The sequence below is a fragment of the Magnolia sinica genome, chromosome 6, assembly GCF_029962835.1.
Source record: "Magnolia sinica isolate HGM2019 chromosome 6, MsV1, whole genome shotgun sequence".
Classification (NCBI taxonomy): Eukaryota; Viridiplantae; Streptophyta; class Magnoliopsida; order Magnoliales; family Magnoliaceae; genus Magnolia; species Magnolia sinica.
This window is the reverse complement of record NC_080578.1, coordinates 94,420,899-94,444,530: the sequence shown is the minus strand read 5'-3', so window position 1 is coordinate 94,444,530 and position 23,632 is coordinate 94,420,899. Positions and strand designations below refer to the sequence as shown.

The window sequence follows — 23,632 nt, the reverse complement described above, 5'->3', positions numbered from 1 at the left end:
ATATAGAGTCATAAAGTTTACTTTTTAAGGAATCAACATCCCAGATCTTGAATTTAGGGTCCAAGACAGTACGTGTGATGCGTTTGATTTCGCGCTTGAAGATTAAACGACTGGAATTAACATTCCTCAAGGCGGGTACAGACAAACAGTAGCTACCATTAATATCGTCACGTGGCGTACATGCTCTACCAACAACCGCAGGTCCCACAGACCTTTCTCGACGTGTCATTCTCCCATTGGACAAGAGCGAATAAAACCGCCTCGGACGTGACCGCTAAACATCGAGCAACTAACCAAGCATCCAACGCCCCGCAACCGATCCCAACGGTACTTTCTCCTGCCGACCTGCTCGTGCTTTACCCACTCCCGTACGGCTCTGGAACGCAGAGCCTCCTCTCACTCTCTTTCTGCTTTGCTTTTATTTTCCCTCTTTTCATTTTCGAGAAGAGAAGAAGCCTCGGAATCTCCATTGCATTTGCATTTCTAGGGTTTTTTTCCCTTTCCGAGCATTTCTCCGAAATGTCTAGGAACAGATCCATCTCCGAAAAATCGCTGCTTTTCGAGATTTCTCCAGGTACTGCTCTCTCGATCTGACCCGATCATGCTTGCATTCCGCTCGATTTTCAGTAATTTTTCAAGTTCGATTTGATGGACTTCGCATGTAAGAATCTGAATTTTGGATTTCGCATTTTTTGTAGAAATTTCTGTGAATTGAATACGGCGATAATAGGTCGAAAGCAGAGTAATGTCGGAATCTACCGTTTATCCACAGCGAGTTCTGTTTGGCGAGGAGAATGTAGATGAAGACCTTGCGGTGCTCCCGCGTCGTACGAAAGTCGTGGTGACTGGCAATAATCGGACTCGGTCGGTTTTGGTCGGGCTCCATGGAGTGGTGAAGAAGGCCGTTGGGCTCGGCGGGTGGCATTGGCTGGTAAAAGATCGATTTCCTTTTCTTACGGTGTTTGGTGATGTAACTTGAGTTTTGTGATGTTGTGGGATTTGGATTCTGAGAGAGGAGAGTTTCTTCGTTTTCAGGTGTTAACGAATGGCGATGAGGTGAAAGTTCAGAGGAATGCACTTAGTGTGATTGAAGTGCCGACGGGAGATGAAGATGGTGATGAGTGGGAGGATTTCTCCTACAGTGGGTCGGATTTAGGGTCAAGGAGTACTCCTCGAAGAACACTGGTATTTTCTTTTTCTCTTTTGTTCTGTTCTTGTTTTTTGTTTGAAACTTGGCTTGCTACTCAAAATGGTAATTATATGATCCTTGAACTTATGGTTCCCACTGTTTATGGACCATGAACTGTAATCTCACCCATTGAAAGATCCTCCGTTTCAGCATTTGGCATTTTTAGCTCTTGAATGTGGACTACTACTGTCTTTTTGTAACCTTCTTCTGTTTGCAGTCCATGGTCAAGGGTTAGGATTGTGCTGTCTAGGGGTTTTTGGTTTATGGTTTATCCATGGTGGGTTATGTTAGATCAGCTGTCTAGATGACAAAACAATCGCCTAACTGATATGGACTTGTTGCCTGAGGAAACTATCTACATCCTACGTCCGAGGATCATATAATTCCTTGATTAAGAATACACTATTATGGGATGTGCTTAAATCTTTTCAAATTAAAAGGAAATTGTGTGGCAGACTGCGGATTTGAGGAAATTGGAGACAGCCTCACTGTGGAAATACTGGAGGCATTTCAAACTTGTGAGTTATTCTGTTACGTGGGGTTTTTCTTTCTTTTCTTTTCTTTTCTTTCTTCTCTTTCCTTTCTTTCCGAAGTGCATTATCCTCATCTCTTCTGGTACAAGTGATTGAATGCAGAAAAGGGAAATATCTATCAGTCAATGGCTTGGTTCATGGAATTCATGAGCTATAACATCCAAATACTGATTCTGGACATGGAGTGGGGAATACAGCTCAACGTTCTCAGAAGTTAGGGCATGGATGCGAACATGTGTATCCCGTCCAACATGTCAATTTCATGAGAAATTTTTAGGAATAAGAAATCTAATGCACAAGGATCTGGTTAAACTGTCCCTGCAAGTATCTATATGCTTTTGATATTGATATCCATAATTCAGCATCATATTTTGTTTTTTGTCCAATGCACATGATTCAAACATGTGTATCCTGTCCGACATGTCAATTCATGAGAAATCATTAGGAGTAAGAAACCTACTACACCAAGATATGGTTACTGTCCCTAAAAGTATCTATATACTTTTGGTACTAGTCTCTTTTTAATTCAGCATCCTATCATGTTTTTTGATAGATACGCTACTTGTGTAGAGTATATGAATTTGTAGTTTGTATAACTGTTGAAACCCTGCATACATTGCAGAGTGTCCGATTATTTGAATATGGTAGATGTTTTGTTTTACTAATTGCTTTGTGAATTGGTAATAAGGATGAAGTGAACTACCGGAACTACCATCCATCAAAGGAGCAGTTGCTTGAAGCTGTGGAAAGGCATTTTGTGTCCCAGGTAACTCTCATAATTTTCTTTAGTTTATATGTATTCTTTGTGTCAATTACTCTTTGCGAAGTTTTGGCCATTAATTCTCCTTTATTTGGATACTGTTCTGCTTGTGCTATTTCGTTTTTAACAGTTGGAACCCTTTGTCCTGTAAGCTCTTGGCTTATTCCTATGGTTTTCTGATGTCCATTTCCTCCTACGTGTGCACCTGTTATATGATTCTTCCTATGAAGCTCTCTCTCTCCCACTCTCTCTGAACATTTGAAGTGCATCCCATGCTTTTATATAATTATTAGATACCAATGGAGGTAATTGTTGATAAAAGTCCTATTCTTAGGATTTAAGGATGTCACTTAGCATTGAAATATCCAAAACAAGACCATGCTTACTCAACTTTATATTTCCATCTTTTGCTTTTATAAAGCAATTAGATGAATTTCAGGTGATAGCGGATTTTTTGCATGCTGCAAAGCGCTTGAAGCAATTGCATGGACTCTCTGGTTAGGAAGAAAAGCTGAATTGGTTGGTTGTCTGTGCCACTGACTTGACACGGAGGGATAGAAGCCTTATGTATAGTTTAATGCTCGATGACTTCTAACATAATAAGAAGGTCAGCTTTTTATAGTGTCTCTAGCTCCTGTAGTTGGTCCAGGTACAGTGAAGTTGGGTTTAGTAAGCTTTCCAATTTTAGGCAATGCTAGGATTTTTCTTTGAGATGTACTTGGTAGATGTAATGTTATATGTGTATATGTAAAGATGAACTCTGTACAAATTGTTCTATTTAAGGTTTCCAGAGTTATCAGTCTACTTTGATCAGTTGTGATCCAATGATACTGTATGCAGTTTTTGCTTGCCAGCCTTTGTTGTTCTTACCTTGTCATTTGTATGCATTTGAAGAGTGAGGACAGGTTTTAGGATTTTGATTTGGCAGGGCTGAATAAAACAGCCCTGTTTTTAGGATTTCGATTTCTGAGGGCTGAATGGCAGCCCTGTCCCGAATTGGAAGAGAACGGTGCATCACTAGTGGTGTGATTCAAAGACAACATATGCATCCTGTGCTTTGCAGCCTTTGTTTTTCTGCAAGAATGGTGCATGGCTAGTTGGTTTTATCCGTTTCAGTTGCTTTTTCGTCTCATTCTTCCTTACTGGTCTTTAAGGTCCTGATGACAGATCTAACTGGAGCTGCAAATAGTTTTTGAACATCTCAACTCATTAGAATCCCTCCTAATCTTCTCATTGGCACCAGATATTTGAGGTAGCATTTCAGTGGGCAATTTTTTGGATATTAAATACTACCTTAATTAGATCCAAAATGGCTTTTTGGATTTCTTTACCAGAACTGGGTCATTGGTACTTAGTGACTGTATTTTGGATTTGTGGAAAACGGGATTCATTGGAGGAAGAAAAATGATTTCCTCTGATGACACAGTTTCACTTGTTTGCAAAAGCCAAAAGGGGTGTGGAAGTAGGTTTTTATTTGGTCTGATTTCCTTAGGAAAGGATCATTTTCATTTCCTCTCTAAAACCTAAGAAATGGAGATTTCCACCATTTTTGAGTGATTAACTCTCACTTTTTGACCATTGACCATTCCACATTTGCATTGAAATCATGTATGCTAGAAAAAATAGGTTATGTAGTTATATAATATAAGGATTATTTTCCATAGATTTCCTTTTCCCTAGTTACCTCTTCCATAGTTTTCCTGTGATGTGACGTTTTCCTTTCCTCATTTAAATTTTTTTTTTTGTTTCCACTAGTGAAAACAGGCCCTTAAAGTATTGAGGAGTGACTTGAGTAATTTCTTGGAGCAATTAATTTGCGATCATCGCCAGTGATACAGTGAAGTGATTCATTTACTTTACTAGAAAGAGTAGACTGGCAAGTGCTAGATAGGTTCTTATCTGTGATTTGCATACACCTTATTACTTAGAGGCCGTCCATCATTTAGGTAAAAAAAAGTTATTCTGAAGCTTATTCATCCATCATATATTTTGCCTTTTGCCAATATCATCTGATTGTGCCATACCTAATCATTTGACCAGCTCTCCATTACCTTGCATCCGCTACTTTCTCCAGTGCTGATGTCACATCTGTTGCTAGAAATAATTTTGCCTTCCTTCGAAAGCCCATTGGATGCCAGTTCTAAACCATCTATCTCTGGCCCGTTTCAAGAAGTGAACATATGATAATGTCAATGCAGTGATTCTTTGGCTGAAATTAAAATCCATGCCTGAAAAAGTCTATTTCATTTGTTTTTCCAGAACAAATTGTTTCCTTAGTGTTGCAAATAGCTCCTACACAGGTTCCGGTGGCAATCGTCGGTGTGATCTGCCATTTAGGACTTCCTATTCTCATTTTCTGCTTCCATAACATTCACACAAAGCATATATGAGTTGATTTCTACTAAAATGGATTCTCGTTGCCCTCAGTGTTGTCATTGGTGAAGCTCCAAAATTGACTAAATCAACTGCTAGTACACTACAGTGTAGACTCCAATTCTTTTATTACACTTCAGTGTACACTACAGTGTAGACTCCAATTCTTTTATTATTTTTTAAGAGAAGCTGTGAAAATTTTATTAACAAGCAAAAGAGAAAAGAAAGGAGAGGAAGAGGATGATGAGAGATAAACGAACTTCCACTTCAATTACAAAGCAGCAGCAAAGGACACCCAAAACAGCATAGACTCCATATTTACATGAAAGAAATTATATAATTGTAATAGTTGTCATCAGTTCAGCCCTTGAGGACCAGTTGTATCAGCCTATCTTCTACTTGGCAGCAGAACTTGGTTTCTTTAACCTTTTCTTTGTTGCAGAATTCTCATCCCTTCTATGAAAGACATCTAGCATTAAACAGTTTGAGTGACCTCTCTCTCTCTCTCTCTCTCTACGTATTTGATGAAATGAAGATGATATGAAAGAAGGGAACATATGGAGGAGCCACCTATTCCAGAAAGAGAAAAGTTATCTTTAGAAACAAAAGTATGTGTACCTGTTGTTGATAAATATACAAGCTAGATAAATGGACCCCATGGAGTTTCCTTTCCAAAGGAGGAAGATTGTAAATTCATTGATTCCACAATATCCAAGAATGGTTTTTTCCTCTGAACCTTTTGTATGTGGATAACTGGATATTAAGGCTTGTACATCTTAATCAATTGTTTATTGCTCTGCAACAGTGAAAGCTGGTTCTTAGCTGTCTTCTCTCTTCATAGGGCAGAGTTTTTAAAATTTTCACAATGAAAGTCATAATGTATGTTGCTCATCTTAACATGTATGGAAGATTTTATCGGCATTACTTATATAAAGCATTTTTGTTCAAGAATTGATTTGAATAAACCAATATTGGCCCATGTACGCAACGATTTTTGCTGTCACTGATCTAGTTTAATCGGTATCCACTTTGTTGGAGGATTAATAAAATGTGCTTTTGATAGAAAAACTTGACAAGGAAATCCCTTCACTACGTTCTTCAGATTTAATGTCAGCGGGTGCATCCCGGATTCCGCTTACCCTATGTTAGCATATTGGTACGGTTTCAAGTTGGGCAAAATCAAATCGCGTGTTTGGAGAATGGCGATCCTCGCTATCTGGTGGGCTGTCTGGAAGGAGAGAAATGACAGATGCTTTAACAACAGCCAGTCTTCGGCTGAGGCTGTGGGTTCCTTTGCAAAAAAAAATTGCTATTCAAATGGGTGGCCAATGTCCCGGGTCTTAAGGATTTTAACCTTTTGTTTTTAGGCTTTTAGCCTTGGTTCTGCTATCTCAGCACCCTTTGTATTTCTCGTTTTCTTTAATGTAATCTTGTTGCTTCTGAAAAAAAGAAAAAAAGGAAGCCCCTTCACTATCTTTCTAAGGTTACAGGTTATCCATGCCCTGCTCATTTGATTTGAGATCTTGGATAGCATGATCTCTTCAGCGATATGTAGGATCTGAGAAGTGACGATGTTGGAGAAGCTAATTTGATTTACTGACCCACCTCACGTTATAATGGGTGTATTTTAACTGGAGATATTTAAGACAAAATAAAGACCACGTTCTACTAGGTGGGTGATTGAGGTGCCTAACACCTTGCATCACACAATCCAAAGCCGAATCCAGATTTCTTGTTTGTAGATCATGTGACCAGAGCTATTTTCAAGCCCAAAGATGTTTTCGAAATCTAATCTCTGGGTATCTGACTTGGATTTAATCTTTAGGAACATTCAGTAATGACTTCTAGAGCCCCCATAGGATTGGTTCCTCCGAGGATCAATCTGTTCCACCCATGATGTAGTCATTGGCCAGTCTGGATTCACATCTCACAGCAACTCTATTGGTCAAGGAATGAACCCAACATAAAAGGTTCAAGATAGTGTCCTATTCCCGGTTGTATCGCGTGTGTATTCTTGCATCTCTTTTGAATTTAGATTGGTTTTAACATCACCTCCCTTTTTTTGTGTGCTATCTCGCTATTCTGTGTAGGTGCCTTACAGACATCTTTGGAGGTTTGATTACCCGAGATTTTGGAGTTGATCTGGATTGGAAGATTGAAGTGGGGCCACCCTCCACTAACACCTCCATATTTTGAAAATCATACACGTATTGGCTTGATTAATTTGAGTGAAAAGAGAAACTGTGTTTTAAAATCCCAATGGAATCTCCATCATCATTTTTTGCAATAATTGGCTTTATGACTAAAAAATAATTTTTTTTTTTAAAGTAATTGAATTGTTAAAAAAATACATTTAATTTTTTCTTTTTAAAAAATATGTATACCACCCAAATCAGTGGATCTCTTTCTAAAAAACCAAACATGTATTTAGCAAGAGATCTAGAAAAATAATTCTTAGAAATTATAGCATCCCTTTCGAACAAGCTAAACATGTATTTGGCAAGAAATCTAGAAAAAAAAATTTAAAAAATCACATTTTTCGCATGATCTATAGTTTCAAGAAAAAAAATTCCGTAGATCTACAAACACATGATTAAGAACCAAACCATGTAAGAAAATAAGATCATTCACCTTAGATTTTGAAACATGGAAAAATCACAATTAAAAAATATAAAAAAAATCTTCCAAGCTTGATTAGCACGATATGAAGCAGTCTTTTTTGGGACTTGAAAGTAAAAAATGAATTTTAGGGGGTCATAAACCCTAAATTAAGCCCAACAAAAAGAAAAGAAAACTATTTTATTTAAATGTCCGAGTCAGATGCCCTGCGTATCTGATTTTGACTACACTTGTCCACTCACATCAAGTTGGATGGGTCAGTTCTTACTTGGTCCCATTCAGGTGCTCTGACTCTGTATGGGGGAAAGGATGGCGTGTCATATTGTCACCCACTGGAGCTGGTGTGTCATATTGTCACCCCTGCGTATCTGATTGACTACACTTGTCCACTCACATCAATTTGGATGAGTCAGTTCTTACTTGGTCCCATTCAGGTGCTCTGACTCTGTATGGGGGAAAGGATGGTGTGTCATATTGTCACCCACTGGAGCTGGTGTGTCATATTGTCACCCCTGCGTATCTGATTGACTACACTTGTCCACCCACATCAATTTGGATGAGTCAGTTCTTACTTGGTCCCATTCAGGTGCTCTGACTCTGTATGGGGGAAAGGATGGTGTGTCATATTGTCACCCACTGGAGCTGGTGTGTCATATTGTCACCCCTGCGTATCTGATTGACTACACTTGTCCACTCACATCAATTTGGATGAGTCAGTTCTTACTTGGTCCCATTCAGGTGCTCTGACTCTGTATGGGGGAAAGGATGGTGTGTCATATTGTCACCCACTGGAGCTGGTACGTATTGGGCAATATGTATCAGTTTTGGACGATATTTTAATCCTTGGCGATCAATATTTCATACTAGACAATATGTTGTTCCTGGTTAAAACAAATGGCAATATGCATAAGGAAGAAAGAAAGTAGGGAAACAGGATTAGATGCCGTAGATATGTTTGCTTCCGAGAAGCTTCATGCAAATGGTCAGATTATTGTCTGTTGAAGCCCCACATCTGATCTTAGCACAGAAAAGAGTGACCTTGTAATGATCGCCTGGTTTTGAGAGTTTAAACAGAATGGTTGCATGGCTAGATTGTGGTATGGTTCGTGTGAGTTTATGGAAATCAGCTGGGGGTTATTGGATTTGGTAATTTCCTTGGGGAGCTTCTAATGCAATGGGTGAAGATGAGAGAAGAGGAGCAAGGTTGAAAGTATGATCCTAAAAGCAAAAGGGCCAAGCTTACTGGTATGGGGCATGACTTAAGATTTTTTAGTGTAAATGGAATGTCATATCGCTGTACAGTTGGTGTGAGCTATGGAGATTAGAAGGTGCGGTTATTGCCTATGGTAATTTCCTAAGGGATCTTCTAATGCTATGTGTGAAGATGCAAGAAAGGGAAGCAATGCTAAAAGTATGATCCTAAAAGCCAAAAGGCCAGAGCATAATGGTGTGGGGTAGGGCTCAAGATCAATCTTTGCAGTGTTGTTTTATAAAGAAAACAAACACAGAGAAAAGGGGTACCTACAAGTATGGGAGAGCTTGGGGTCTAATTTTGGTCCCGTTTAGTAGATATGGACTACTGGGACCCCAAGATTTCTCTTTGATTAGTTCCAGGTTGGTGGTATGGCATATCTAGGTAATTTCCTAAAGGTGCTTCTAATTCTATATTTGAATATGAGAGAAGGGAAGCAAGGCTAAAAGTATTTTCCTAAAAGCAAAAAGGCCACACTAGTGGTGTGGTGCAAGGTCTAAGATTGAGCTTGTGAGAGAAAAAGCCAAGTCCAAAGTAATCTTCTTCAAGGTGGTGTTTTATAAAGAAAATAAACAAAGGAGAGGGGGTACATACAATATGGGAGTGGCTGGGGGTCCCAACTTCAGTCTCCTATTGGTATTTGGTACATAGGACTCTAGGGACCAAGGTATCTCCTCCATTAGCGCATGCCGCATGGTAGTAACATGGCACGTATGTGTTTTGAGTTGAGTGCATGGAGAAGTGGCAAGGATGATGTATGGTTTCCATTTGTTTAGATTTTCCAAAGAGAGCTATGTCCTCTCTCCTTTTTTTCTTTTTTTTGTACAAATAGGTGATTGTATAGTAAAAGGTGTTAGTGTAAGGAACTACATTGTGGAAACATGTTCTAGTATCCCATTGAAATAGCTAAATATATACAAACGACATTATGCATAGAGTATGTAATATGATCTAGAATAGCCTGATGTCAGTAGTACAGATATACATGTGTGTCTATCCTAACACACACACACACACACACACACACACACACACTTCAAACTCAAGGTGCTCTTGAGGAGTAGCTTGAGTTTGAAAGGCAAGAAAGAAAGGCTTCAATCATAGTCTCAAGAGGCAGAGACAATGATTAGATCTCCAGCACCTAAAGATGATCATAGAGATGATGTCTAAGCAACAACAAGCAGTGACATGTAGCTTTGAAATGCCATGAACAATAACAAATGCTAAATGAGAAATTCAGATAACAAGATGTGAATGACTGCAAACTTCTGGCAACAAACATTAGTAGGAGTCAACTGCTGATGACAAATGCATTCAGATTGATGATCAATGGCGATAGATGGCAGACTTGAGAGCCAACAGAGGCAAGCAATTAGCAGTAAACATAAAATTTGATCCAAAGATAGGCAATCATATCCAAATATAGATGTTGCAATCCGGAAATTTAGTCGGATTGTTTCTCTTCCACAGCGATATGGGCGCCTCCATGCAGGAGGGACCTGTCGAATAGGGAGCTGGAAGATTTCATTAGTTTGTTGGGTTGGTTGCAGGCCATCCAATGTCCAATTGGGGGGGTGTGTTCACAGTTTGGGCCGGTTGTTGGTCAGGTCCTTCTATAGGATGTTCTGGATGAGTGCAATGGTTGATGGTTGGGATCATGCTTTTCATTTCTGGTTCTATGGCGCATTTCCTAAGGTTGACAGTTCGGGCCCTTCACTTGGCTAGTGAGCGGGAACAAGGTCTTGACTGACTATTGACGACCTCCAAAAGAAGTCTATGATTATCCCCAATATCTATTCCTTATGCATTCAAGCAGAGGAGTTTGTCGACCATCTGTTTATCCATTGCCCCTTGCAAGGTTTGGACGTACTTCCTCGTTATATTCATGCTGATGTGGGGGAGCTTTTATGGGCCTGGCATGGAGGAGTGGGAAAGAAAGGCAAGGTAATCTGGCATCTTGTCCTCCTGGCTCTGTGGTGGATTATTTGGGTTTAAAGAAATAGTCGGTGTTTTTTGGAATAAATCATGATCGGAGGAGATGGAGGGTGGCTATGATCAGTGTTTGAAGTATCGGTATCACTACCAAGTTTCTTTGGCCAGGGATATGGGAACAATATCGATATTTCTAATAATATCATCAATTTCCGAAAATGCGGGGAAACATCGGAAAAACGTTGGAATTTTTTAGTGGAACTTTAGGAGATTCTAAAACACACATATTTGCATATTTAGGAGTCAAAATTTTACAAAAGAATGCATACATAGTAAGTTTCCATTTAATGGGGCCTAAAAGTATGTGCTATCGTAAGAAAGCAATCCAATAGTAACAAAACAATCACTTAAATCTCATCAAAACCAATTAACAACCAAACAAATATGCATAATGAATTATACATCCATGCATAAATAAGCATATAAAAATACACCTGCATGATGATCCAACCATCCATCTATCGATCCATCTAACTATCCATCCATCCATCTAATGAACCATCCCATCTATCCCATCTGTCAATGCATCCAAACATTTTTTAATAAACTGATTTTTGGCAATATCGTTACATTGGTGATATTATAGAAATATTGCTGATACACTGACGATACAATTGACACTTGGAATTTATACAATAAAAAAATTGGCAATACATTGGCGATACAAGCGGCATCAATAATTTACACAGTTGAAAATATTGGCGATAATACCTGAAATTTCTAGTACCACCAGTGTTATTGGTATCACCGAGCTGGATATATGGATAATATCTTGGATATTATCATAATATCTGGGATACTCTAAACAATGTGTGTGATAGATTGTGCTTCTCTTTAAAAGATGTGGTTGATTTTGATCCTCTCATTTTTTGGGTTGTAATTTTTTAGGGTTTCCTTTATATTCTTTTCTCGTTTAGCTTTTGCTTGTAGGTCTTTTAATAAAATCGTCGTTGCCCTTCCAAAAAAAAGAAGAAGAAAGATAGGCATGCAGAAACAGGTTTACAAATTGAAGCTACCAACTACTTTAGATGCACAACAGTTTTTATTTGCAGATTAAGTAATCCAAAAGTAGGCAGATATCAGATCATCGTTGAAATGCCAGACTGCGGAGAAGAAATAGGTCTGGCAAGAAAGACAGAGCGCAACAACAGGTCTGGTTAGAAAAGGCCCGGCACATTAACAGGTCTGGTTAGAAGGCCCATCTCGGTGGAACAGAGGACTGGTTTGGTCAGAAAGTCAGAATAAGAAAGGAAAAAGGTAGGTAAAAAATAGGTGGTGGTGTGTGATTGGTTCATAAATAGCATTAAGTTAGAACAATCTTTGCACCAGCAACTACACAAATGATTGATGATCAATGATGGAATAGTTACTTTGTATTTAGTAGGAATAGGGACGTAATTCACATGTATATACTCTCTTGGGCTGCTCTAATGGTAGTTTTTTACATTTTTCCTTTCACTCGTAGTATGGACTCCTAATCCGAAAGCAAGTTCTGCTGAATGTTTTACGGGGTCTTGTAGAAATGTTGAGTGGAAGCTGCTCTAGGGCATGCGATATGGTCAAAATGAGATATTTGCCTTGTTATTTGTCCCAAGTAGTTGCCTCAATATTTTAGCATGTACATTTTGGGGTTGAGGCATGCTTGGTGTTGATGGGAAGCAACATTTTAAAACCCAGACTGGACCTCAACATGTTTCTTTTGGTGGCTTGGTCCAAACTCGTCCTGTCGTCCAGTTACGGAGTGGCAATGTTGGGAATCACATTGTTAGTTTTGATCTGTGACATCTATATAACTAAATAAAATGACAACATATAAGCAACTAAATTCTTCTAGCATAGTTGGTAGTTTGTTGGCTTCTATACCTAACAATGTGATTGGTTTGATCTGTGACATCTATATAACTAAATAAAATGACAACATATAAGCAACTAAATGCTTCTAGCATAGTTGGTAGTTGTGGGGTTCTATACCTATTCCCCACATAATGGTTTGAACCAAAACACACTTCTAGGTGATCCAACTGATTTCTGTCCCTGGTTCAGGCTCAATCGGTCCAAACCGGGTCTGAAAACATGGTTGCAAAGCTTGCACTATAGACTACCCGATGGTATTCAATTTACAAGGTCCAGGACCTAACTTAATTGTGGTGTCCTAATATAGGGCTTGGATGGGACATTTGGACTTTGGGCTTAACCCAGGGTTCAATGAATTGAGTAAGAATTAGTACGACAGGATTCCTTCTGAGATTCAATCAAAATTGTTAGCTCACTCTGTAGGTGGGAAACAGGATCGTCCATTGGATGGATCCACTGTAGAATTCATGTCAAACCACGGGGCCCTCCCATGCAAAATGGAGTGTCTGCATCATGCCATAGCTCTCAGACAGATTGCAACATACATATTGTCATGGCGCTAGAGAAGATTCTAAGAGAAGAAAAGGCTGGCTGCTTCTAGTGAAGAATCAGGGACCAAAATCATGTTACTTGATGAGGTTGTGTTACACCATTCAATTGATGGCTAGAAGTTTCAAAATATTTTTTGTAGACTTCACCAAAGGCAAAAGTTAAATCTTTTCAAAGCACTCTTATGCTGATCTTATTTGTGCCAAAGGGGCATTGAGAATGCCGTTCTTTTTGGAGATTTGAAAAACAACATTGACCAGCCACCGGGTTATGTTAAAAGCTGCATCATGCTTACCGTCATAAGTTTAGAAACTTCACACAGTTGAATGACCACTGTTTAATTGACTCGAATGCTTGGTCATGGATGAGCTTTGTAAATATAGCTTAATTCATTTTACAATATCTGTTTTTCTTTTCCATAGGCATGGAAATGGACTTGAATTGTGTACTCAACTTCATTGAATTTTTTAACCGGTGAGTTTTTTTCCATCTTCTGTTAGAATTGGGGCTGATGTCGACTAAACCTTAAATCTGATTGAGAAAAGTTTCAAGTTGATTCAACAAGCTTTAAACAATGTTGAGATTGGTATGGTTGGAATATTGATTTTTGTTTAATCTCCTTTTCTTTTTCCCGCATGGGTATTAGTTAAGCATTCAAATTGTCATCAGCTATCTTTTATGCGCAGATGATCTCATTTGATTAGACGTGATACAATGAGATTGCAAGTAGGTTGTCTAAACTGACGAGCAACTAAAGTCCTCTCACTGTGTTTCCCTCACAAACCTATTATTGTGATGGTCTCAATGCCGTGAATACATACACCTGTCTGTAATGAACAACGTTCCCAGAAGCTAATCCCAATGCAGGAGGCAGTCTGAGAGTCTTAGCTGGTGAACGAAAGGGATTACCCCTTCATTGCTTCCATGATATGTGCCTTGACTTGATAAATGATATGCAGTGTTGTGGCATGGAGAAAAATTAAATTTTTTAGTTTGTTGGTTCCCTGTATGTGTAATTGTCAGTTGTTGTGTCCGACCATCCGTTTGCTTACCATGATCAGACTCTAGATATTTTTTAGTGGATTAATGATGTGATCAGACCTGTCCATGATATGTGCTTGACTTGATAAATGATGCAGCTTTGTGGCATGGAGAATAAAAAAAAAAAAATTAGTTTGTTGGGTCCCCTGTATGAGTAATCGTCAGTTGTTGCTTACTGTGATCAGATTCTAGATATTTTTTAATGGACTAATGATAAGATCAGACCTGTCCAAGGGGACCTTTTGTGCATGTACAGCCATTCATCCTCCATGCCCACTTGGCAAGAGATGATTAACTGCTTCCGAAGGTGATGGAGTTTTCATCCTGGCTGTGTCAACATGTTACGACGTATTTATCTGTTACATTCTTAATCTCCGCATGCTTTTAGATTCTGTTTGGATAGTCAACTGCCTTAATCCTGATCTTGTGGAGCCCACTTGTCATGTCAGATGCGCCATTGACAGAAGTTGAGAGTTCGTCGCAATTATGTAGTTGTAATTAAGTTAGACAAAAGCAAGTTTTTGCAAATCTGACATGGAGCCAATATCCCAGTTTTTGCACCATCCCGTCCAGATGGAAACTCGTATGGGTTCTGATAATGCTGAAGTTTGTATGGAAGCTGGGAAGTCTAGAAATATTTGAGCTCCAAGCTGATGTAGCTACTTATCAAAAATCATTTATAAGATGGCATTCACCATTATAATTGGGTGTTTTTTTTATAATAAGAATTTGAATTCTTAAAGCTCTGCACTGATTGGCGGACCTGGTTTTTTGCATAAATTTTAAAGGGCTAGGATTCAACTTATATGTGTCACAGTTCAGGGCCACTCATCAGGTAGAGTGCACTGTGAACATGACATATACACCATAAAAACAAAGACAAACAAAAAACCAAAACAAATATATATATATATATATATATATATATATATATAAAATCAGGGCAGCACACGCATTAGTGAGCCACACATCTGCATTTGAGTATGGACTGTTGGACTATCTGTTTTCTTTTTCTTTTTTTCCTTTTTTTTTTTTCTTGGAATGGGCCGTTTTTCTCATATAGGTTTTACTGCCTAAGTAGCAGATTTTTATTTTATTTTTTGCTTGTCATGTATCTTTACGCCTGTTTTGCCCCCTCACATGAAGGTACCCCATTTTGAAATCTCCAGCTGGAATATGCTATAGCATAACATCTGGAGAATCAATTTGATTAGATGGCTAAGCAGAAGTTGTAGTCACAGGATTGCCAGCTTGTGTTGCCCCATTGAACCCCACATGCTGAGATGGTCCAATGATGGCAACCGCCATTTTTTTGAGTTCTATGATTTATGGCCACTGTAAAAAGATCTTTCGGTGCCCATATTTAAGAAATTGAAGGTCAATATCATCATTGAACCGTGGATTTATGGGACCATGGATAGTACTGAAAGATGGGTGGTTTAAATTATCGTACCATCTCAGCATGTGGGCCCCAATGAGGAGTCACGACAGAGGCAGAACGAACTCTTTAAAACCTGGGCCAACCCAGGAACTTGATTCGTTGAACATCCAAAGATCCCTGAGGTAACTGAAGTAAGACCCAGATTGTACAGAAGCATCTAAATAGGATTATAGGATTCAGGATCGAAGTACTTGAGCTCTCAGTTCTGAAAAAGTGGGCCCATGGTTATATGATCCAAACCCTTGGTTTGTTGCATCTAGTGGATCGGTTATGCTTCCAAAAGAACATGGATTTGACGATCATAGCCTTCAGATATTGGGCCTTTTTCAGTTGAACATGGATCGCTGCTGCATTTCCCTTTTAACCATCTATTTGTAGGCCGCAAACTGTATGTATAGGATTGTTCTATTGAAGAGATTTAGGGTTATGTACTTCCATATAGGGTCACCACAGAACAATGGTCTGGATCACTTAATCATGGATGAACTTATTAAAAACCCAAAAGCCGGGTATTATGTTAAAAAAGGGTTGTGGGAGGATCCTGTAATTTCTCACTTGTGAGAGAGGAGCGCAAGTTAAATTGTTAGTAAATCCATGACTCTGAGCTGCTCTATCTACGCCATAAGTGAGGCCCTGCCTTAAGTGGGCTCCATTGTAGATGGACCAAAGTGCAAACAAATAAATAAATTCCTCTAATGGGATGATCTTAAACGTTCAGCCAGTGGACCTAATCGCATTGAGTGCTTTTACAGAACCATTTTTGTTTAGATTGGAAGTTATTATTCTCCTTTCTTTCCAACTAAATAAATACATATCCATATATAGGACTCTTCTCTAATAACTCTCTTACCTTTGGACTTTATCTAAGCCAATATAGATTTATATCCAACAACTCTTCTATCAGAACTTACACTCTTTAAGGTAATAATTCTCCTAACAGAAATAGGACTATTTAAGGTTAATAAAGATCTATATAAAATTCTTATCCAACAACTCTCTTAACGTAGCATGAACTCTATTTAAAGAATCTCTCCACATTCAGAGAATTAACAGATGGCATTAGGCATTAAAAAGAAAAATCATGAGAAGGAGAATGAGAGGAAAGAGAGGGAGTGGAGAAACTCACCTTGGAATTGTTAGAGATTGGAGATGTTGGAGCCTCTCCTCTCCAGCAGCTTTGTTTGGAATTGGAAAAAGGGCAAAACAAAAACAAAAAAAAACAAAAAAAAAAAAAAAGAAAAAGAAAAAAGAAGAAGCCCTCACACCCACCTTCTCAACTGGATGACACCTTTGAGCAGTCCTTCGTGGGGAGCGAATAAGCAGCACATGCATTGAAGAGATGAGTCAAGGTACATGTGAGCCTAGTAATAAGAGGGTCCCACTATGTGAAATGCTCTCTCATGGAATCTACGCCATTGTAATTTTGGGTTGCATCTGTCCAGGTTGCATATTAGGATTGTTGGGAGTTTTTTTTTTTTTTTTTGGTAAATCTTGTCCATGGATACCTGCCTTCTCCCTCCATTGTAATAAAAAAAATTGGACAAACCCTGTCCAATTGATACCTCTGTCACAAGTAAATGTTCTATTCCAATGCTACAAAGCTTATGGAACAGACAAAGAAGGAAAAATATCGGATACGACGGCTGTATGTGACACTTGATACGCAGGCACTTAGAAATAGTACATGTATGCAACTCACCTATACAGGCACATTGATCAATGTTCGGATCTTGAATCCCTTGGCATCCGAGAGTTTCCAATATGTTTTTAGCTTCGCCGAGAAAAGAAGCTGTGACTGAGAGTTCAAATCCACACTACCAAACAAGTGGATAGAAGTGAAAAATATTCTCAAAAGACAAATATATGTGACTGGGAGGTAAGGATTGTTTAATCAAAGCAACAACAGTGGTTTCCACATTATCGTTTGTTTAATTTGGCTTAATAATTCTCTGTACGTAGTAATTAATGTGTAAAAAAAAAAAAAAAAAAGATAAAATGAACTATCTTTCTACCTAAGGATTACTCCATGTAGTACTTGGTCTTCTCGAATAATGTTATGTTAACGTGTGAAAGGTCACATCTTCAAGATTTAGAAAAGTACAGTCATTCTTGTACATAAAGTGGCTATGGTATTATTGAAAACAATTGTTGACTAATCAAGATGATTTAGTTCGTTAGAAAGGTGGTCAAATGATCTTCTTAACAAACATACGTTTTCATCAATCCGAATTATGACGAGGAATATCAAATCCGTTTACTAAAATCATGAATTGTCAAGTGCCCAAAGCTGTAAAAACTCTGACTACACTTTAAATTAGTCAAATGAGATACAATTGAAGTGATTTTCAATTTCATTGAAAAGTTTATGAGGTGACATTTCTAATAAGCCTAATTGAAAATGGACAATCGGTCAAATTGTTAGAACATGAACTCTAAAGCATACTGATCCATTTTGTGCTTGTGCTTTCTTATTGAATTATTTAATGATTCTTACTTGTGGTGTGTGATCATTACCTTTAACTTTTATATATTATATATTAAATATTTAGGAAGATTATATACATATACATATACGTGCATGTATATGTGTGTGTGTGTGTGTGTGTGTGTAATCTTATGATTTAAACGATGGGCGCTCTTAATGTAATCCAACGAACAACGGTCATTTGCAGCAAAAAATGACTGTCATTGCCTGTATAAGGTGCTTGTAATCAAACAGAAGAAAAATATACCAATAGAAAAAAAAGTGAGATAGGGAAAGAGTGAAAGAGAAAGAAACAAATAGCATAAAGAGAGATTGGAAAATACAAAGAGGATCTGAGGGTTAGAATTCACTAGGACATGCTACACTTTGCACCTGAAAATAGTTTCAGGTGGAAACTGTTTACATGCTATTCGGTTTGGCTTTTTAAGTGGTAATCTTTTTAGCTGACTTTTTTTTTTTTTTTTTTTTTTTCTTTTCAAAATATGAAAATATCATTGATAAGGAAAAGTCTTACAAGCTGGGGGCAGGCTCTGGCAGAAATAAGGCTCGAGCCTCCCCAGATTTACAAAGCATTCACATTTGGGTTGGCCTTGACCAAAAGGGACCCGCCTATCATATCTATAGATAAACAAAAATTTAAGAAACGCAAACTGCACCTAAACATATTCTATCCAGGACCAACTCCCCACGTGAGAGAAAATCTGATTCTGCTGATATGAACTACCCCAGTGGGCCAGACTGTCAGTTAACTTGTTGGCCTCTCTAGGGGTGTGCTTGTTTGAAATGGTAGATGTGGCCCGGATGGCTTCGAATTGGTTTTTCCAATAAAATACCGCCCATGGAATATCACCTGCTTTGGAGAAAAGGTCTACCACAGCTAGCGAGTCACTTTCCACCTCGACATTGGAAAAACCTTTGTCCTTACAAATTCCAAGTGCATCAACTACATTCATATTTCCTTCTATATCATTTTGCATCATTCTCTCTATTTCATTTTCTCTTATATTATTTGTCTGCTTAGGATCTTAAGTCTCGCAAAGCAAGGCTAATTGATACTTCATCTTATTTATTACAAATTTATTTTATTTGCTTAACTGGTGCTATTTAGCTCTACGAAGTAAGGTTAGTGTATATTTCATTTTACTCATTACATTTTTATATTATTCGTCTACTCGAAGTTATTTGAATATGATATGTAAAGCTAGATAATTTCTTTGACTCAACCTAGCCCGATTCGGCCGTTTATATATATATATATATATATATATATATATTCCAAAATCCTTATTCTAACTATTTGAGACAGAGAAGTGAGAACACCCCCCGCCCAATGAACTTGCTATGAGGTCCGAAACTGGCCCGAACTTGCCTGATTGCTGGCCCCGTGACCGGGCCGGGCTGGGTTCGGGCTGGTAACCGGGCCAGGCCGGGTTGAGCCCAGTTCGACTCGGTTCGGCCCGATGTACACCCCTAATTTTGAGTTTCATTTGGCTAGTGACGACTACGAATAAATACACTTTTACACCCGAGTTAATACCAAACTCCAGCAAGACTAACAAATCAATATCAACGCTAAGGAAGTGAGGACACCGCCGCACTCATGCGTGGAAGGTGTCATATGCTCGCCATAAGTTTTTAATGGTCAATTACCACTGTTTTATGTATTATGGTCCAACTGAGATTTGGAGCTGCTTCATTTTTTAGATCATGCCCTAAATGGGTTTTCAAAACAGATGGACAGCGTGGATAAAATGCATGTACATCATGGTGGGCCCTATCCCACCCACCTCGGTGGATCCGGGATCCACCGAAGCCGGGCTCAGATAAAATGCATACATTAAGGTAGGACACACGGTCAGGGCCGCACCGTGTTGGGTGAGGCCGGGCCGCACCTAGTCGGCTCCCTTGATGCGTATCATCCATCCCACTCCGCCAGAGTATCTAGGTGCCTCTTCGAGGAATCTCTTTCTAAAGAAGCAGAAGGTTCTGAAAGCAAGAGTGAGTGGCTGCTGCTTCAGATGGAGCTCCCCACCCTTTCTGCTTGTAACGCCCGATATATCGTCCCGTATCCATTTCGCCCGAAACGCTCCGAATCAGACTCTTACAGACTCCGAATCTCAACAAATCCTCATACCTTCTTCTCTATTCCGATACCGAAACGTTACAAGGCAACATCACCTGCTACATCGAACTGCATTGGGCAGATGAGAAGCAGCGAAGGAGGCCGTTACGATACCAACAAGAGAATCAAAGACAAGGGCTGGATCCATTTCGTCGGCGTAGGAGGCTGCGGTCTTTCTGCTCTCGCAATGCTCGCTCTCCGACAAGTACGTGATCTTTTTGAAAGAAATTTCAGTTACATTGCGATAGAAATGAATAAAAACCCCTGTTTGGATCCCTGTCTCAAATCGTTTTTCTTTTCTTTTCATGTAGTCGATAGGAAAGGTTGGTTTCTGTTGGAGGAGGTTTTTTGGTTGGTTGGGAAGGGAACCAACGGTCCAGATTGGTTTAAAGTATCATCCAACACACGCCTGATACGTACCGATATCTTCCATGAATGATACAACTGTATCGATCTAATGCAATATCGCCAAAACCAACTTTTAATCCTTGATCTTAAGATTGAGCGGACATGGAGTGATGATGGTAGGACTGACCTCATGAACCGTTCGGATCACACGGATTATTTCTAATTTGGCATGTGGAAATGATCTCAGGGGAACTGGTGAAAACTCATTTTTTTAGGGATTTATTATTATTATTTTTTATTTTTTATATATTAAATTTCAAAGCAGGACAAGTACTGGAATGGCGCCACCTTGAGTGCACTTTTTGAAATGGGATGGAATAAAAATGATTTATGGTTGGCATCTAAACAGGCCCTTAACTAATCCCTTTTTTATTTTGTAGAAACTATGATGTGTTGGGTTGTTTGGGCATTTTAGGATTCATGAAAATAAATGGAGGCAACAGTATTTCCTGGAAGGCTTCCATGAAACTATGGGAAAGAGAATGGCATTTCTGCTGTTTGTTTTTCAACAAGATTTTCTGTGAAATTGGGGTCCATTTTCAAATTTGCTGTTTGGTAAAGATTATTTTCTTTCTTTCCTTTTTTTTTTTTTGCCCCTTTTTCTTTTCTGACAAAACAAAACTTTCCTTGGGAAATTTACTTGGTAGTTGCTGCTGCCATGTGCCACATTCACACATGTGGGTACTTGAAGATGGACATTGGCAAATGTGGCACATGGGCACACATGCGCTTGAAGCTGGATGGTGGCATATGTGGGGACTTGAAGATAAATGGAGGGAAATGGGCATGTGCCACGTTTGGGGCTGCTCAAAGATGGATGGTGGCACATGTGGCATGTGGGGGCTGCTCGAAGATGGATGTTGGCACACGTGGGGTGCTTGAAGATGGCCGGTGGCACATTTGCACTCATGCGACACTTGAGGATAGATGATGGTACATTAGCACATGTGGCATGTGCAGTACTTGGATGGTGTCCCATGTTGCAATTTGGTGCACATGGTATATGGGAAACCTTCTTTCCTAAGAGTGTGGGAAACATTATTTTTCTTAGGGGGGATGTGAGAAAATAGATGATCCATTTTCCAAGAAATAGTTTTGCCATGGGAAAACACCTTTCGTGTTAAAAAAGGGTAGAATCTGTTGATTTGCGATACTAATGGTGAAATACACGTGTATGTATGTACGTAATTATATGTATGCGTTCATTCAATGGAAGTTCTCTAGTTATGAAATGTTGAATGTTTATATTTATCTCAGGGCTTTGAGGTTAGCGGGTCGGATATTGCATGGAGCAGCTTTATGGACGGCTTACAGAAAGCCGGGGCACAACTATATGTGTGTCACTCATCATCAAATATACGAAGGAATAATGGATCAACTCTTCCTACTGCAGTTGTTGTTTCCAGTGCCATTCCTCCAGACAATGAGGAAATTTTGCATGCAAAATCTGCTGGCATACCTGTGTTCGTATCCCTCTCAATTATCATTTTCTTGAAGAGCAAATATATCATGCTATACCATTATAACACGACATTTGAAATGAAAACAGGTTTACTGTAGCATTAAGGGATTGTATTTTTTGCATGCACACAGTGGAAATGGAAGTAAGAACTGAAATGTTTGTGATGTGGACAATGGTACCATATTCTTGTGACACATTCTTTCCTTTCTTTCATATGATTTATTCCTTCCTTAATTAGGATATATTAGCTGTACAGTATATTTAGATAGATGTATATATGGTAGGGGTTGAAGATCAGCTTGTATTTCTTCCCTAAATAGCTTGTAATCTACCTATACAATGGGCAATTGTCAATGAAGAAAGGAGACTTTTTCAAAAGGACTCTAAACTGTCATGGTATCGGAGCTATAGCTCTAAATTTCCATTTGTCTCGTGCTCTCAAGTTTCTTAGTCTCGGTTATTCTTGTTCTAGTTCTGTTGACCTCATGTCTTCCGATAAGTCTGATGTTTCTTTGATTCGTTTCAATGGCAAGAACTACTCTGCTTGGGCGTTTCATTTCAGGATTTTCGTCAAAGGTAAGGAGTTGTGGGGACATGTTGATGGCAGTAACCTAGCTCCTGACAAAGACAAAGACAAAGACCGACACGCCAAGTGGGAAGTCAAGGACGCACAAGTTATGGCATGGATTTTGGGATCCGTTGAACCCAACATCATCTTGAACCTTCGATCTTCTCAGACTGCAGCTCAGATGTGGACATACCTGAAGAAGGTTTACAGTCAACAAAACACTGCTCGTCGTTTCCAGCTTGAACATGAATTGGCCACTCTCCAACAGGATAGTCTTTCTATCTCTGATTTTTACTCTAGATTCACTAATCTTTGGGCTGAATACACTGATATAGTTTATGCTGACTTACCATCCGAAGGTCTTAGTTCTGTTCAATCTGTCCATGAAACTACTCAGAGGGATCAATTTCTAATGAAACTAAGGTCTGAATTTGAAGGCACCAGATCCAATCTTATGAACCGAGAATCTGTCCCCTCCTTGGATACATGCCTAAATGATCTTCTTCGCAAGGAACAAGCGCCTTCTCACTCAAACCACCATAGAACAACGACGATCTACATCTGGTCCTGTAGCCTATGCAGCACAAGGCAGGCCACGAAGCAGGGATATGAGCACTGTTCAGTGCTTCTGTTGCAAGGGATTTGGTCATTATGCTGCAAACTGTCCTCGAAAATTCTGCAACTATTGCAAAAAGGATGGCCATATCATCAAGGAATGCCCAACTCGACCCCCCAAGAAATCGGAGACAGCATATACTGTCTCAGTTGGCTCTTCTAGTGCGGGTAGTTTGGTGAATACAACACAAAGTGCTCCTGCTCTTGCTCCCGTTTCAGTCCAACCCGGGACCCCTGACATGATTCAACAAATGATCATTTCGGCATTTTCAGCTTTAAGACTCTCAGGTAAACCCTTCACTACATCATCTCCTTGGTACTTTGATTCCGGGGCTTCCCATCATATGACAAACAATGCCGCTTCTCTTA

General features: G+C 39.1%; 2 protein-coding genes across 6 annotated transcripts in view; both read left to right on the top strand.

The window, feature by feature from the left end:
- The first annotated feature begins 407 nt into the window (after positions 1–407).
- LOC131249128 (uncharacterized) lies at positions 408–14,850 on the top strand. Of its 5 annotated transcripts, none has more exons than XM_058249701.1 (6): positions 408–574; positions 699–931; positions 1,036–1,185; positions 1,645–1,707; positions 2,411–2,488; positions 14,612–14,850. In XM_058249701.1, the coding sequence occupies exons 2-6, from the start codon at positions 746–748 to the stop codon at positions 14,621–14,623; spliced, it is 489 nt and encodes a 162-aa protein (XP_058105684.1). In that variant the 5' UTR covers positions 408–574; positions 699–745; the 3' UTR covers positions 14,624–14,850. The 5 variants fall into 5 exon arrangements, with proteins under 5 accessions (XP_058105684.1, XP_058105682.1, XP_058105683.1 ...); XM_058249699.1 differs by lacking the exon at positions 14,612–14,850 and adding an exon at positions 14,386–14,472; XM_058249700.1 differs by lacking the exon at positions 14,612–14,850 and adding an exon at positions 11,758–12,375.
- Positions 14,851–19,961: 5,111 nt separating this feature from the next.
- The window catches only part of LOC131249127 (uncharacterized), a 34,018-nt gene continuing 30,347 nt past the window's right edge, over positions 19,962–23,632 (top strand). The window contains exons 1-2 of the mRNA XM_058249697.1: positions 19,962–20,415; positions 21,876–22,081. Of these exons, the coding sequence (XP_058105680.1) occupies positions 20,107–20,415; positions 21,876–22,081 (515 nt within the window). The 5' untranslated portion in view covers positions 19,962–20,106. The remainder of the gene's footprint in view (positions 20,416–21,875; positions 22,082–23,632) is intronic.

Coding starts and splice junctions, on each gene's coding strand:
- LOC131249128 (XM_058249698.1), top strand. CDS start 746: ATGTCGGAATCTACCGTTTATCCACAGCGAGTTCTGTTTGGCGAGGAG. Junction 932..1,035: donor TCGGCGGGTGGCATTGGCTG/GTAAAAGATCGA, acceptor CTTCGTTTTCAG/GTGTTAACGAATGGCGATGA. Junction 2,489..2,903: donor AAAGGCATTTTGTGTCCCAG/GTAACTCTCATA, acceptor GCTTTTATAAAG/CAATTAGATGAATTTCAGGT.